Genomic DNA, 15,587 nt, shown 5'->3' with positions numbered 1-15,587 from the left:
GAACTGCTACAGGGGAAAATGGCAGCACCTAAATTTGTGAAACTCCATACTTAAGTTCAAAATAAAAGGAGGAAAAAACTAAACAGCAAATTATTTTTGGAAACTCAAGGGGACGGAGTTTTAGAGGGGGCTCATTTTGTTTTTCACAGCAATATGGGAAAATAGCGGCACATAAATTTGTGAAACTCACTGTTAAATTTCAAGATAAAAGGGGGAAGAAAGGAAGCTGCAAATTACTTTTATTAAATCTAGGGTACCGAGGTTTTAGAGGGGGGCTTATTTAGGTTTTTACAGCAACAAGCCTGAACTACTGCACATACAAAATCTCAGTACTGAAATTCAAGGTAAACAGGTAGAGAAAATGTACAATAGATCATTTTTACAGGCTCAGGAGTGGGGGATGCAGTTAATTGAATTTAATAAATATGTTCAGGCAAAGCTTAGTACTACTGTGCCCATATCACCTCATGTAAAGAAGGGTAAAAATTAAATGTGCTTAAAAGACATCAGCTAAATAACAAAACCAAGCAGACATAAAGATAATAGCAAATTTCTGTATCTGTTCAATTCATGCTGTGATGTATCCCTCATGTTGATACTCATCGCGGACAATTTAAAGTGTTCTGAATATCTAGTTTGGAAGCTACGTCCAGTTTGACCGATATACAAACACTTTAAAGCTCAAAAACATAATAAATTTTCTGCGATGAGTATCCACATGAGGCATGCTGGTCACCAATTCACCTCAATAGAACGGGATTTGAAAATCATAAAAAGAATCAAGAAAGGCAGACTAATGACTGAATTTGAAAACCTATACATCTTTCTGGACCATTTCAATAAAGACAAAAAATTTGAATGACATGATCAAATTCCGATTCTACTTCAAAAAATGAATTTTCAAGACAATAACTTTTTTAAAACTTTTAATACCATGTCAGCTAATATTCCCAGCAAATCGATAGACACTCCCCTCCCCTCTGCCTCCCACATTTCCATCAACTCTCCTCCACACATAGTCAACAAGCCTATAGCTCCTCCTTTCCAAGCGCTCCCCCTTCACCATGAGTTCATGGATACAATACGAGAAGTAGGAACCGAGTGACCTCCAGTGGTCCGACAATACTCAACACGAATAGATAACATCTTAGCGGACTTCATCTTCACTGTGTCGCTCACTTCTTTTGAACAGTAGGTTTAATGATAAATTTCTTTAATTACAGACAGTCTACAGATGCTTGGCATCTCATATTTTCCATCACAAGTTAGATGTTCCTTTTGACCAATACACCAGTATTCAACACGTACCAACACCATCAAGCTGTGCTACTTACAACTTTACTTCTTTAACAGGGCCGATGACCTATATGTTAGGCCCCCCTTAAACCACCACCATCATCATCATCATCATCATCATCATCATCATCATCATCACTTCTTTAACAAGATTAATGAAGGCCTATTTTAATTCAAGATACTGCAATCAATTTGTTGTTATACTTTTAACATTTGATCTCTTCGTCATGGACTACATTAAATGCCAAATCATCAATTACATACTTACAAATCAATAATTACAAATCTTAATTTATCGAACCAAAGACTTTAACCAGATGGTTTTACAAATTTAATGGTATTATTTCTGAATAAGGTTTTAATTACCTGATTTCATATTGTTGGAATGTATTTCCTAATTATTTTGATTTGTGGCCTGGCCTCGAGGCCTGTGCCTGATTTAATCTCAAGGAGAGATAATGACTGAAGATGCCTCCTATGAAAGGCAAAACATGTCTCATATTTTTATAATGTAATAAGGATAAAATCCTAATTATATAAGTACCAAATGTATTGAATAGGTGATTAAATACTAAATTAATTCGTGACCTTATAAGTACATACCACTTAGTCAAGCAGCTTGTCTCCTTTCTCCCAAGTCTTCCCAGCACAAACTTTGCAACATTTTTGTAATGCTACTCTTTTGTCAGAAATCACCCTGAACAAATCGAGTAGCTTTTCTTTGGATTTCTTTCCAGTTCCTGAATCAAGTAATCCTGATAAGGGTCCGGTACACTGGAACTATACTCTAGTAGGGGTCTTACCGGAGACTTACATGCCCTCTAATTTACATCCTTACTACAACTCCTAAATACCCTCATACCCTTGTGTACCCTTTATTTACAATCGTATTTATGCGATTACCCCAATGAAGATCTTTCCTTTTATTCACACCTAAGTACTTACAATGATCCCCAAAGAGGACTTCAACCCCATCAACACAGTAATTAAAACTGAGAGGACTTTTCCTATTTGTGAAACACAAAACCTGACTTTTAATCCCGTTTATCACCATACCATTGACTACTGTCCATCTCACAACATTATCGAGGTCATTTTGCAGTTGCTCACAATCTTGTAATTTATTTATTATGCTGCACAGAATAACATCATCTGCAAAAAGCCTTATATCTGATTCCAATTTTCTACTCATATCCCTCTTAATTATTACAGGGTCAGAAAGATTCATCTACTCTAATTCCCTGAGTTCAATTTTCTAGAAATATAGCTACCCAATCAGTCACTCTTTTGTCTAGTCCATCATTTTTGCCAGTAGCCTCCCATGATCCATCCTATCAAATGCCTTAGATAGGTAAACTGCGATACAGTCCATCTGACCTCCTGAATGCAGGATATCTGCTATACCTTGCCGGAATCCTACAAGTTGAGCTTCAGTGGAATAACGTTTCCTAAACCCAAACTGCCTTCTATCGAACCAGTTATTAATTTTGCACACATGTCTAATATAATCAGAAAGAATGCTATCCCAAAGCTTACATGCACTGTATGTCAAAATGACTGGCCTGTAAAATTCAGCATTATGTATATCACACTTTGCTTTACACACAGAGGCTACTACAGCAACTCTCCATTCATTTGGTACAGCTCCTTCATGCAAACAATAATCAAATAAGTACTTCAGATATGGTACCATATTCCAACCCATTGCCCTTAGTATATCCCCCCGAAACCTTAATCTAATTTTCCAATTTTGTATCTTACTGTAAATGTCATTGTTATCATTGGTAAATTTGAATACTTCTTTAGTATAAGTCACCTCCTCTATCTGGACATTATCCTTGTAACCAACAATCTTTACATACTGCTGACTGAATACTTCTGCCTTTTCAAGATTCTCGCAAACACAGTCCCCTTATTCATTAATGAATCCAGGAATGACCTTCTAGGAACCTGTTTCTGCCTTAGAGTACCTATACATACCCTTCCATTTTTCACTATAATTTGTATGACTGCCAATTATGCTTGCCATCATGTTATCCTTAGCTGACCTCTTTGCCAGATTCAATTTCCTAGTAAGTTCCTTCAATTTCTCCTTACTTCCACAGTTATTTCTAACTCAATTTCTTTCCAACCTGCTCCACCTTCTTAGTCTCCTTACTACTCTGTTATAATATAGTGGATCTTTGCCATTCCTTACCATCTTTAAAGGTGCCATCCTGTTTTCACATTCCTCAACAATTGCTTTAAACCCATCCCAGAGTCTGTTTACATTTTTATTTACTGTTTGCCACTGATAATAGTAATTTTTTTTAAATATCCCCCATCCTGCTTTTTCAGCCATATGGTACTGCCTAATAGTCCTAATTTTAAGACCTTCCTTTCTATCACATTTATTTTTAACTATGACAAAAACAGCTTCGTGATCATTAATACCATCTATTACATCAGTTTATCTATATAGCTCACCTGGTTTTACCAGTACCACATCCAGAATATTCTTCTTCCATCACTTTCTGAATCAACTGTCCTTCCCATATTAACTTATTTGCCAACTGTTGGTCATGCTTCCTGTCATTTGCATTACCTTCTCAATTGACATTTTGTAAATTGAGATCACCCACTACAATCACGTTCCTTTCCTTATCCTTTCCCACATAGCTGATTATCTTATCAAATAATTCTGAATCAGCTTCTGCGCTACCCTTTCCCGGTCTGTACACAAAGACATCAAGTTGTCTGTTATCTTTAGAGATGCACCTAGAATTTCATGTTTGTCATCTTTAACTTTTTCGTAGCTACAAATTCTTCTTTCACCAGAATGAATACTCCTCCTCCTACCATTCCTATCCTATCTCTATGATACACACTCGAGTTCCGAGAGAAAATTTCTGCATCCATTATATCATTTCACAGCCATGATTCAACTCCCATTACAATATCTGGTAAGCATATACAGTATCTATAAATTTCTTAATTCTATTCCTTTCTTTACAATACTTCTACAGTTCAACACTAACATTTTTATGTCATCCCTACATGACTTCCACATCCTTGTACACTTATTACTGCTCCCTAGACCACCCTGTTTCCCTGAATATACCTCCCACCTCCCTATGACCCTTCTAACCAATTTGCCTAACTTATACGTACCACAACGGTTTAAGTGAAGGCCATCTGAGTGCAGATCCATGTCTCCTACCCACCTATTAGGATCTAGAAATCTCACTCCCAGTTTCTCACATACCCACTCCATAGTCCCATTTAAACCCCCAATCACCTTCCAGTCAGTATTCCTCCTGCACAGTATTCCACTGATAATAATCTCCACTTCCTTTAACTTACCCGTGCTGCATTTCCCAGATCCCACACATCCCCAACTATGTTGGTACTTATACCTGCTTGCCTTAAGTTGTTGGTACCAACGTGAAACACTACAACCTCCTCCTTTCCCTCCTCCTTCTCTTCTAATTTCCTCAACATCTGCCTTAACCTTATTCCTGGATAACACTCTACTGTGGATCCTTTTCCTCCAAATACTTTCCCCACATGTCTAACAATGGAATCCCCCATGACTAGTGCCTCACCCACCTCATTTGATCCCCTCCGCTCCTGATCAGCCCTATCTTCTCTCACTGCTGCAGAAGCTACTTCCTCCTCCCTTTCCTCCCCCCCATGACCCTGTTCCACCTGCCTTTTCCTATCCTCTGTTCTACATTTCCCTTTCCTACCTTTTCCTTTCCTCCTACTTCCACACTTCTCAGCAACAGTTCCCTGTTCCTAATTTTCTCTCTGTTGTTCTACTTACAGTGACTCGTACCGATGTCTCACAGATACATGTCCTGAATTCTGATCCTGAATAGAGCCCTTAGCCTGCAATCTCCTTCCCCTTAAAACATTAGACCATCTGTCTTCTACAATTCCCCCCTTTCCTTCCCATCTCTCTTTTACACCTACTGTATCCTGTACATTGTTTGAGGGAGGCCTACTTTCCTTCCTGTCCTGTGAGAGAATCCTAATTATCTCCCTTAAACTCTCCAATGAGGATTTGGAGATTTTGAAGGAGATACTCCTTAATGCCTGGCCACATCTACAGTTCCTACACTTGCACTCCTTAGTCATTCTTTATGGAATAATGAAAAGAAAATAACTTATTCTTTGCAAAATAAAACAGAAAGAAATATTGCCTAGGATAGTACACAAAGATCACACAACAATAAGGCAATTAATATAGGTTACTACTATACTACAATACTACTTAGTTGTACTAAATTTTTTGCTACAACACCCTAACAGGATGCCATTGCTATTTGCTTTACGTCGCACCGACACAGATAGGTCTTATGGCAACAATGGGATGAGAAAGGCCTAGGAATGGGAAGGAAGCAGCTGTGGCCTTAATTAAGGTACAGCCCCAGCATTTGCCTGGTGTGAAAATGGGAAACCATGGAAAACCATCCTCAGGGCTGCCAACAGTGGGGTTCGAACCCACTGTCACCCGATTACTGGATACTGTTACAAGTGATGGTGCCTGTATGTAAGATGAAACATGTACCATTTTAATTAACAAGTCAATGTAATTTAACAAAGACAAGATATATTGTATTGATTAGGTGGACAAATTAATAAATTAACTTATGGTTATTATTTCAATACTGGATACTGGTCGCACTTAAGCGACTGCAGCTATCGAGTTCGGTTTAACAGGATGAAAACTGCCATTAATTACTGACTACCGAAAGGAATACACAAGAATTACACAATTCTAAACTGCAGTTAAAGCCTACCCTAATTTCTACAACAGAATTCTAGTATGAGAGTTACTAAAGATACTTCTATTATAGTACACAAATGTTTCACAGTAATAGAATAAGCACACAATTTCTAATAAGATACTACAATACACTACAATAATTTTTAACTACATTCAGACATATCCTGATTACAATAGGTATTACTAAGTACAAACAAAAATGGAAATTACAATTTAAGTTTGAAATTTTGCACCTGGGAGATAGTGGGTTCGTATCCCACTGTCGCCCCCTCGTGTGTGCTTCTACAATTGTAGGGGATTAACCTTGGTTACCCTCTTCAATTGAAGATCCTCTTCGTGGTGGGGGGACTAGTAGCTCCTTTCTTGCGATGCCGAGTGGAGCCCTACTGGGTAACCATTCGGTATACAAGGAGGAGGAAGCTAAAGCACCACCCAACCCTAAGGTGTAACGCGACCCGTGCAGATGGGGTGCATGGCACATGGGAGATGTGTCCTGAACGGAGCCTTCGAGATACTTGGTGCCCTCTCAAAGTAAGTAGCCTTACCCGGGTATGCGGGGCTCTGCCTGGGCGGACATATATTTCCCTAGCTCCTCGTGGGACCTAAATGAGTACTGTAGCTACCCATAAACCGGAGAGCTCTTCTGGGGCCTCCGAGAGAAACACCAGTTCAACAACCGATGGGGACTCTTCGGAGATACCCTCGGATAGTACGACCTCGACAGTAAGAGAGCTCACTCTAGAAGTGAGCAATCTACTAGTCCAGAAGAAGAAGAAGAAACAGCGCTCCGGCGCTGAGAAGAGGAGGTATAAAAAGGCTTTAAAGGCCCGGGAGCAGGCCAAAGAGGGCCTAACTCCTGGAGCTGAGAGGCCTTCTACTGCCATGACAGCGACGACCGTGGGGGGATCCAATGGGCACAAGAGGGAGGACCCTGAAAAAGGCTCTGCTTCTAGGGCACAGAGGACTCCACCCACCAAGACGCCAGTGGGGAAACGACTTCTGTCGGGGGCAACCCCAGAAGAAGATCGGCCGACCCACAAAAAACCCAAGGTGGAGTATGGTAGGATAGCTAAAGCTGGGATCAGGATGGCCATAGCACCTGTAGGATATCCTGACCAGCAGCTAACCAAGAAACAGGTGGAATCTGTGGAGGAGGCTATCACCGATCTGATAGACGGGCTTCCGGTGCAGGGGTCCATTAAGCCTCAGTTCCTGGACTGCTATCTGTCGAGAGGTGCGGCCGTCATTATCGCAGAGAATGATGAGACTGTAGCATGGCTTTCTAGTCTTGTTACAGGTCTATAACCGTGGGAAGGAGCCAGGCTCACAATTGTGGGAAGGAGCCAGGCTCACAATTGTGGGCATGGATAAACTCCTTTCCTATAAGAGAGTCATGGTCTGGATACCAGGACAACCAAAGGACAATAACGTCCTTTTGGGAAGAATGGCACGCCAGAACCATGGCTTAAATCCCAATAGCTGGAGGGTCTACGACCGCAAGGAGGAGAAGAGAGGTGTCCGACTTGTGGTCAGCATGGACTCCAAAGATGTGGAGAAAGTGGTTGGGAAGAAGATCTTCTGCGGGGTGCATGTTGCTACCTTCACCTTGGTGGAGGGCAAGCGCGACAAGCAGAGGACCAACCCCACCACAGACAACACTGAGACTAGCAGGGGCAAAGAGCGGGAGCCCGGACAGGAACCAGGGCCAGCCAAGCCTCAAGATTCATCGCGGGAGACGGAGCTGCACGTTCTGGAGACCGCATAAGGTAAAGTATTGCATGAAAGTAAGCAATGATTACTTTCATACAAGCAAACATACAACATTGTATAGCGGCCTCCAGGGTACTTATTAGAAGTATCCAGAAAGGAAGGTTTTCGGTCGCCCTGATACAAGAACCCTGGCTTAGACAGGAGCATATCATAGGACTAAGATGTGCAGGCTTCACTCTATTCAGTGGAATAGCAGAGGAAAAGCCTAGAGCATGTATACTAGTTAAGGATCATAATGCTTGGGCTATACCAGGCTTCATTACTAGAGACCTTGTAGCAGTTCTAGTGAGATATGAAGAGGGCGGACAGCCAAGAGATCTGGTTGTCTGTTCTGCATATTTCCCAGGAGACTCTGAATCTCCACCCCCGCCGGAGGAGTTCAAGAGACTGGTGATATATTGTAAGAAACAAGGACTAAACCTCATAGTAGGATGTGACGCCAATGCTCATCACAGCATTTGGGGAAGTTAACACACAAACCGAAGGGGAGAGCATTTCATAGAATTGCTATGTACAACTGATCTTGAGATCATGAATATAGGTGATACCCCTACCTTCATCAATAACAGGAGTGAGGGGATCATAGATCTTACCCTGGGTTCCATGGGAATCATACAGGAATTTAAAGACTGGAAAGTTTCTTTGGAACCTTCCTTGTCAGACCATAGACACATTGTGTTTCATATAGAGGGCTCCTTCGAGATCCCACCTTATAGAAACCCTAGACAAACCAACTGGACGTCTTTCAGGGAGGACGTGAGGAGGGGACTGGAAGGAGGACCCTCAAATATAATTAAGAACAAAGAGGAGCTGGAGCTTAGTGTGAGTTTTCTCACACAAACACTGGTTACCTCTTATGAATTAAACTGCCCAGTTGTTAAGGCAAAAAGAGCAACAGGAAGTTTCAAGTGGAACAGTTATCTTGAACACCTGAGGAGAAACACACGAAGGCTCTGGAATAAATACAGGGAACTTCAGGATCAAGAAAGCCTAGATTCTTATAAAGAATCACAAAGAAGGTATAAGTCAGACGTCAAAAAGGCTTCTAGGAAATCTTGGAGACAGTTTTGTGACTCCATTGGAAGTCAACATGAAGCGGCAAGGCTTCATAAGATTCTAACCTTGGATGGAAGGGCAAGGCTGGGCTCACTGGAGTCACCTTCGGGTGGATACACATCCACAGAGAGGGAGACCCTGAACTTACTGCTTGATGCCCACTTTCCAGGTTCAGCAGTCACGAATAGTGAAGTAGAATCAAGCGGATCCTTCAGACCCGATAGAAGTGGCTGGAAGGAAGCCACAGAGATTGTTACCCCCAGAAGGGTGAAGTGGGCATTAGAATCTTTTGCCCCTTACAAAAGTCCAGGAATGGATGGGATCTTCCCGGCGCTTCTTCAGGAAGCGGGTGGGGTCCTTATACCATACCTGGTCAGAATTTTTAGAGCCTGTCTCACTATGGGGTACGTGTACTCCTTGTGGCGTCAGGCGACGGTGGTATATATACCTAAACCCGGAAGGTCTTCATATACTAGACCTAAGGATTATAGACCCATCAGTCTAACGTCTTTTCTTCTTAAGACCTTGGAAAGACTAGTGGATAGACATATTAGGGAGAAAGTTTTAAGAGACTGTCCCCTGCATCCTCATCAACATGCATATCAACCAGGGAAGTCGGTTGAGACGGCACTACACCAGCTAGTTTCCAGGCTGGAGAGTGCCTTGGATCAGCAACAACTTGCTATGGTTGTATTCCTAGATATAGAAGGGGCCTTTAACTACACATCTTTGGGCTCCATAGAGAAGAGGAGTGAGCAGGATGCTCATAAAATGGATTATGGCCTCGCTGCAGGGCCGTCAAGTTCTGTTTACCCTCAACGCAGTTATGTTGAGAGCTAATATAGACAGGGGGTGTCCACAGGGAGGAGTATTATCACCAACATTATGGTGTCTGGTAGTGGATGAACTACTTACCAGGTTAAATGTTGGAGGAATTTACGCCCAAGGCTGTGCAGATGACATTAGCCTGATGGCGGTGGGAAATTTCCCCAGTATGGTTTCAGAGCTCGTACAGAGCTCCCTACGTAGGGTGGAAAGATGGTGCCACGACACGGACTTGTCAGTTAATCCCAACAAGACGGAGCTCGTGGTATTTACCAGGAGGAGGAGGCTAGACGGACTGTCAGAGCCTTTCCTATTTGGGAAAAAATTAGTTAAGACAACCTCAGTTAAGTACCTGGGGGTAATCCTTGAGGCAAGACTGAGTTGGAAGAAACACATAGACCATAAGGTGGATAAGGCTCACAAGATTATGTGGGCCTGTCGCAGGGCCGTCGGAAAGACTTGGGGCCTAGGACCTAAGGTGGTCCAGTGGCTCTATATTTCTATTGTACGGCCCATGATCACCTATGCATCTTTAGTCTGGTGGCCAGGTTCGAAGAGTAAAACTGTGACCACCAAGTTAAACAGTGTCCAAAGACTTGCGTGTCTAGGAATAACAGGGGCACTGGATACTACACCACTATGTGCAATGGAGGCCATCCTAGGTCTTCCCCCTTACATTTATATGTTAAGGAAATAGCGGGAATGAGTGCCTACTGCCTCTGGTCACTCGGAGGATGGTCCTTCAAGAATCCGAATAGAGGTCTAGCCTCTATTCTCACAAGGCTTCACCAGACCTGCCCTATGACAATGATGATCGGGGACCTGATGAAACCTAGTTTTAATTTGAACTATAAATTCACAGTGGTGATACCCACAAGGGAGGAGTGGGCCGCGGATGCTGGGGCCCGTCTTAGGTCTGGGGGCTGTACATGGTACACAGATGGCTCGCGGACAGAGACGGGCACAGGCGCCGGGGTCTGGGGGCCTAAGACAAGGCTCTCCCTACCTATGGGTAAATATGCTACTGTTTTCCAGGCCGAAGTATACGCAATACTGGCCTGTGCTGTACATATATGGAACATGCCTGGACACAGAAGATGCATCACTATTTGCAGCGATAGCCAGGCAGCGTTAAAAGCACTATGTGCAGTTAAAACAACATCAAAAATGGTATGGGAATGCCAAAGGATGTTAGATCAGCTGTGTGAACTTAGCTCAGTTACCCTATTATGGGTCCCTGGGCACACAGGTATCAGTGGAAATGAAGAAGCTGACAAACTAGCAAAACAAGGCTCCTTTCATAGGACCAGAGCCCTTCCTGGGAGTGTCACTCCGAAGCATGAAACTGGTAATATCCCAGTGGACAAACCAGTCTCACTTAGACATTTGGAAGAGGTTAACTATAGCAAGGCAGGCACATGAACTTATCAAAGGGCCTAGCCAAAGTTATAAAAAGGTCCTGATAAATTTGAATAGGACCAGAATGCGAATGGTAGTTGGACTGTTGACAGGCTACAATATCTTACAGAGACACCTACACATCATGAAAATCAGTCAGGATCCGATATGTAGAAGATGCGGTAGGGAGGAGGAGACCTCCGCACATGTGTTATGTCAGTGTGAGGTTCTTGCAAGCACTAGACATCGATACCTTGGCTCACATTTCGTGAGCCTGGAAGATATCAGGAATGCCAACGTCCGGACACTGGTATCCTTTATAGGAGCATTAGGTCTGGACTAGGCAAACCCGTTCAAGGGACACAAAGGGTCTTCACAGACCCACGTGTGGAGCCCTGAGAAGGCAGGGTTCACCCATTCTTAATCTATCTATCTATCTATCTATCTATCTCACTGTCGGCAGCCCTAAAGATGGTTTTCCGTGGTTTCCCATTTTCACACCAGGCAAATGCTGGGAATGTACCTTAAGTAAGGCCATGGCCACTTCCTTCCAACTCCTAGGCTTTTCCTAGCCCATCGTCGCCATAAGACCTATCTGTGTCAGTGCAACGTAAAACCACCAGCAAAAAAAAAGTTTGAAATTTGCAAGAACTACTCACTGATTACCAACATAGCTAAATGTGTAAACAGATCGTTATGAATGTTAGTACTTTTTATCCTACTATGCTCTAATAGAAATGAAAACTGCCATTTGGTTAAATGCTGAAGGAGCGAGAGGGTTACCATACACAAAGATACACACGAATATATCAGGCAAGATACTATCTAATATACCGTATCTACACTACAGTTCTTAACTGAAATGTGGTTATGTTACTTTTACAGCTGGTGGGTTACTATTATTATCCCTATTATGTAGGACGGAGAATAAAAGTACCCTTAAATGCTGAAAAATAAGAGGCTGTCCACAATAATTTTTCTAAAAAACTTTTGTCAAATCTACGGCGGGGACTTGAATTGGAATTATTGGGATATAGGAAATTGTTTATTAACTTTTATCGATGAATAATCGAAGGTGCAAAGTAAGAAGTATGCCTAGGAGTTGGAACTACAAATTATCAGAATACGGTAACCGGCTGATTCTTTTATTTGTTTACTCAATTACCCCCTACTCCTTAATCTTGTCGGAATACAGCAAACAATCATCAACAAGCGCCAATAATCCAAAGACTGTTGAGTAATTCTCCAGTGAAATACTGTGTATTCTCTTCAACTTCTTTTTTAAATTGATGTTTACAGGCATATTGTGTTATTTAATTGAATAAATTATTACCTTTGTAATAGTTTGAATGGATATCTATGTGAAATACCGTGTCTATTGCCTGCTCGAATGTAAATGCTGCAGAAGTTGGAAATTCTTATGATAATCTGTCTTTGTAAGTATTATACCAACGAATCTGCAGATATTTAAATGTTAACAAAAAGTTAATATTATTACCTAAATTATTTCCTAAACCTAAATTTGAAACAAAGTGTACCTAGCTAGCCTACTTAACCTAGAAAATGTAATCTACTGAACACAAACTGAACTACTTGATATAAAATTCAAATAAATATCACTAATCCCAATTTCTATGAACAAGCACTGAACACCTATATATAATTTGAAATGCTGGCCATGAAAGCCTCACTTGTTATATCAAAGAGGAATTGCTGATGTTGAGAGAAACTGTTAATGTCTCTTTCAGGCAGTTTTTCCTAGAAGCCAAGAAATTGGTGACATCCTATGGAGTTTAAATGAATTAATATACATTTCTATTATGCAAGCACATTGTGCAAACTAAGATACTGTTATGTGCTAGCCCCGTGGTAGCTCCTTTCGGTACTTCCAAGAAGGGGCTTGGTGACTCAAGACGACCTGTAATCTCCCAGCCAGCCTGTGGGGTGGAGCCGGCCGTCCCGTATATTGTTCTCACCGGGCGGCTTAACTGTGAGTTCCTTGGAGATTCAACAGGGATGTTCTGCTTGTAATGACATTGTGAAATTTCTGGATCAAATCATGCGAGCTATAAAATGGGAGGCTAGCCACGGAGAGTCAGTCAGTGTTGGACTCGGAGTCGATATTGGACTCCGCATGAGACTCGGTGTGTTGGGGTTCGGTGGCTGCCCTGAGGGCAACGGAAGGGTTGGCTGTCGCTAGTGTCCCACCGAGGTCTGAACCAGGAGATGTTGTTGTGGTGTTGGAGAGACCAGTGAGTGTGTAACTGGAGGTGGCAGAATGGTAGGCTGTACTGTGTGTTTGTGTAATTCTGTGGACTGAGAATCGCCGTGAGCCAGCGAGGAAACGCGCTATCGTGAGTGCGAGGATAAATGGACCTGTGTTAATGTTCACTGTTGTGAGCATCATCCTGCTGTTGAAGTTAAATTATGTTTTATCACAACATGTAAGACATATTTTGTCTGGAAAGCCTTCAATACAAGACGTTTTTCTTTTTTAAATACAGAGCATTAATATCTAGGACCGATGATAACACTCACAATTCATCCATGTCCTCAGTTATATTATGTTACAGTAATTAATCAGTTCATACCAACCTTATCATACTTTTCAACCAAACCCTCCAACAAAGTGGAAATTTTAGCCATTAACTCTCCTCTCATTAGGCTATTCATAAACTCGACAGCTTTATGATAGGAATTCTTAAGCTGAAAAAAAGAAAAGAAGACAAATATTGAAAAATTAAACTGAAATGAAAAAATCACTATTAATGGACCAACTGAAAAGAACTGGCCTCATTAAAAGGAGCAATATACTAGAAAAGCAATAATGAATATTTCTATGAGATCATCTCCAAATAATTATTCACCTACAAGAAGTTCCACCAGTTTCTGTGCAGTCAAGGAATTTATGCTCAACTTACCATAATGCTATTTTTCTAAACAGTGATATATCTTTATGCTTTAGAACTACCATGGAATTATTTTGTCAGGGAAAATATCTGTAGCACTTACAGTTTCAATCATCCACAGGAGAGACTTCTTTATAGCTTCTCCTGTCTCTCCCATAATTTCCCAGATCTCACGTACAATTTCAGGAAGTGACTCGATGTGCCCTCTGTAAAAGAAAGTAATTTCTCAAATTGAAATAATAACACAATAATAAGGTTCCTCTTTTCAAATATACTGCATATTATAATACTAGTGTGAGTCTGTGCATGCAAGATAAATATGCTGGTGTAGTCACTGATGTAGTTTTGAGAGAAGATTTTGAGAAATATTTAGTTTTCAGTACATTTCCATTATTTCCAGTATCTTTTTGAAATTAACATACTTGTTTCACTGCAGTTTAGAATTGTAAATTATTTTGTTAGAGAGCACTTGCTTGCTTTACTGTTTTTAATTCTTGTGTAATCCTTTTGATATTCCATAATTAACTCTGTTAGCGCATGGTAGGATAAAATAATATTAACAATAATAATTATAATATGCCTGTGTAGCACTGCAGTATAGTTATTTTATAAGTTATTACACTGATTACTTTAATGTAGCACGATACTTGTGTAGTTTTGATTTTTTTAAATTCACAGGATATGTTAGTTTATATTTGTATGTTTTCATTTTTCCATAAAGCCAAATAAAGAACGGTTCAGGAATGCAGGTGAAGGGACTGTGGGTGTGAGCAGGCATTAAGAAGTATGAGGGAAGAGCTGGAATGTTTGAAGGAGATATATAGGATTCTCACAGAGAACAGGAATGAAGTACTGTAATTGTCCTTCAAACAATGTACAGGATATGGTAGGTATACAAGAAGGAATGGAAGGAAAAGGAGAAGTTGTAGAAGACAGGTGGTCTAATGTTTAAGGGGGAAGGAAATTGATGGCCAAGAATCTATTCAGCGGCAGAATTCAGGACATGTATCGGTGAGAAATTGGTATGAGTTACTACAGGTAAAACAGTACAGGGAAGATGAACAGAGAAGTAATGCAGAGGAAGGGAGATGTAAAAGGAAAGGAAAAGGAACATGGTCATGGAAGGGAGAAAACGGAGGAGGAAGTAAGTTCTCCAGCCATCAGGAAGATAAGGAAGATCAGGAAGGGAAGGTATCAAATCAGGTGGGTGGGATTGATGTTCTTGTCACTGGGGACTCACTTGTTAGACATGTGGGGAAAGTGTGTGGAGGAAAGGGCACCAGGGTAGAGTGTTATCCAGGAATTAGTTTAAGGCAGCTGTTGAGGAAAGTCGAAGAGAAGGAGGAGGGTAAGGAGAAAGTGGTAGTTTTTCATGTTGATACCAACAATGTAACGCGAGCAGGTATGTACCTATACATATTTGGGAATGTGTGGGATCTGGTTAATGGAGCAAGGGAAAAGTTTAAGCAAGCAGAGATTGTTATGAGCGAGATGCTGTGCAGGAAGGATACTGAGTGGAAGGTGATTGGGGATTTAAATTAGATTATAGAGTGGGTATGTGG

At 41.3% G+C, this 15,587-nt stretch overlaps 1 protein-coding gene across 1 annotated transcript in view; it reads right to left on the bottom strand.

Annotated features, from left to right (window-relative positions):
* Positions 1-15,587, bottom strand: part of Apoltp (Apolipoprotein lipid transfer particle) — a 668,275-nt gene that overhangs the window by 117,289 nt on the left and 535,399 nt on the right. The window contains exons 54-55 of the mRNA XM_067142082.2: positions 14,129-14,231; positions 13,712-13,822 (exon numbers count right to left, since the gene is read on the bottom strand). Of these exons, the coding sequence (XP_066998183.2) occupies positions 13,712-13,822; positions 14,129-14,231 (214 nt within the window). The remainder of the gene's footprint in view (positions 1-13,711; positions 13,823-14,128; positions 14,232-15,587) is intronic.

Source organism: Anabrus simplex, chromosome 2 (genome assembly GCF_040414725.1).
Source record: "Anabrus simplex isolate iqAnaSimp1 chromosome 2, ASM4041472v1, whole genome shotgun sequence".
In the NCBI taxonomy this organism is placed as follows: Eukaryota; Metazoa; Arthropoda; class Insecta; order Orthoptera; family Tettigoniidae; genus Anabrus; species Anabrus simplex.
The sequence above is the reverse complement of the archived record's forward strand: the minus strand, read 5'-3'. Positions and strand labels throughout refer to the sequence as shown.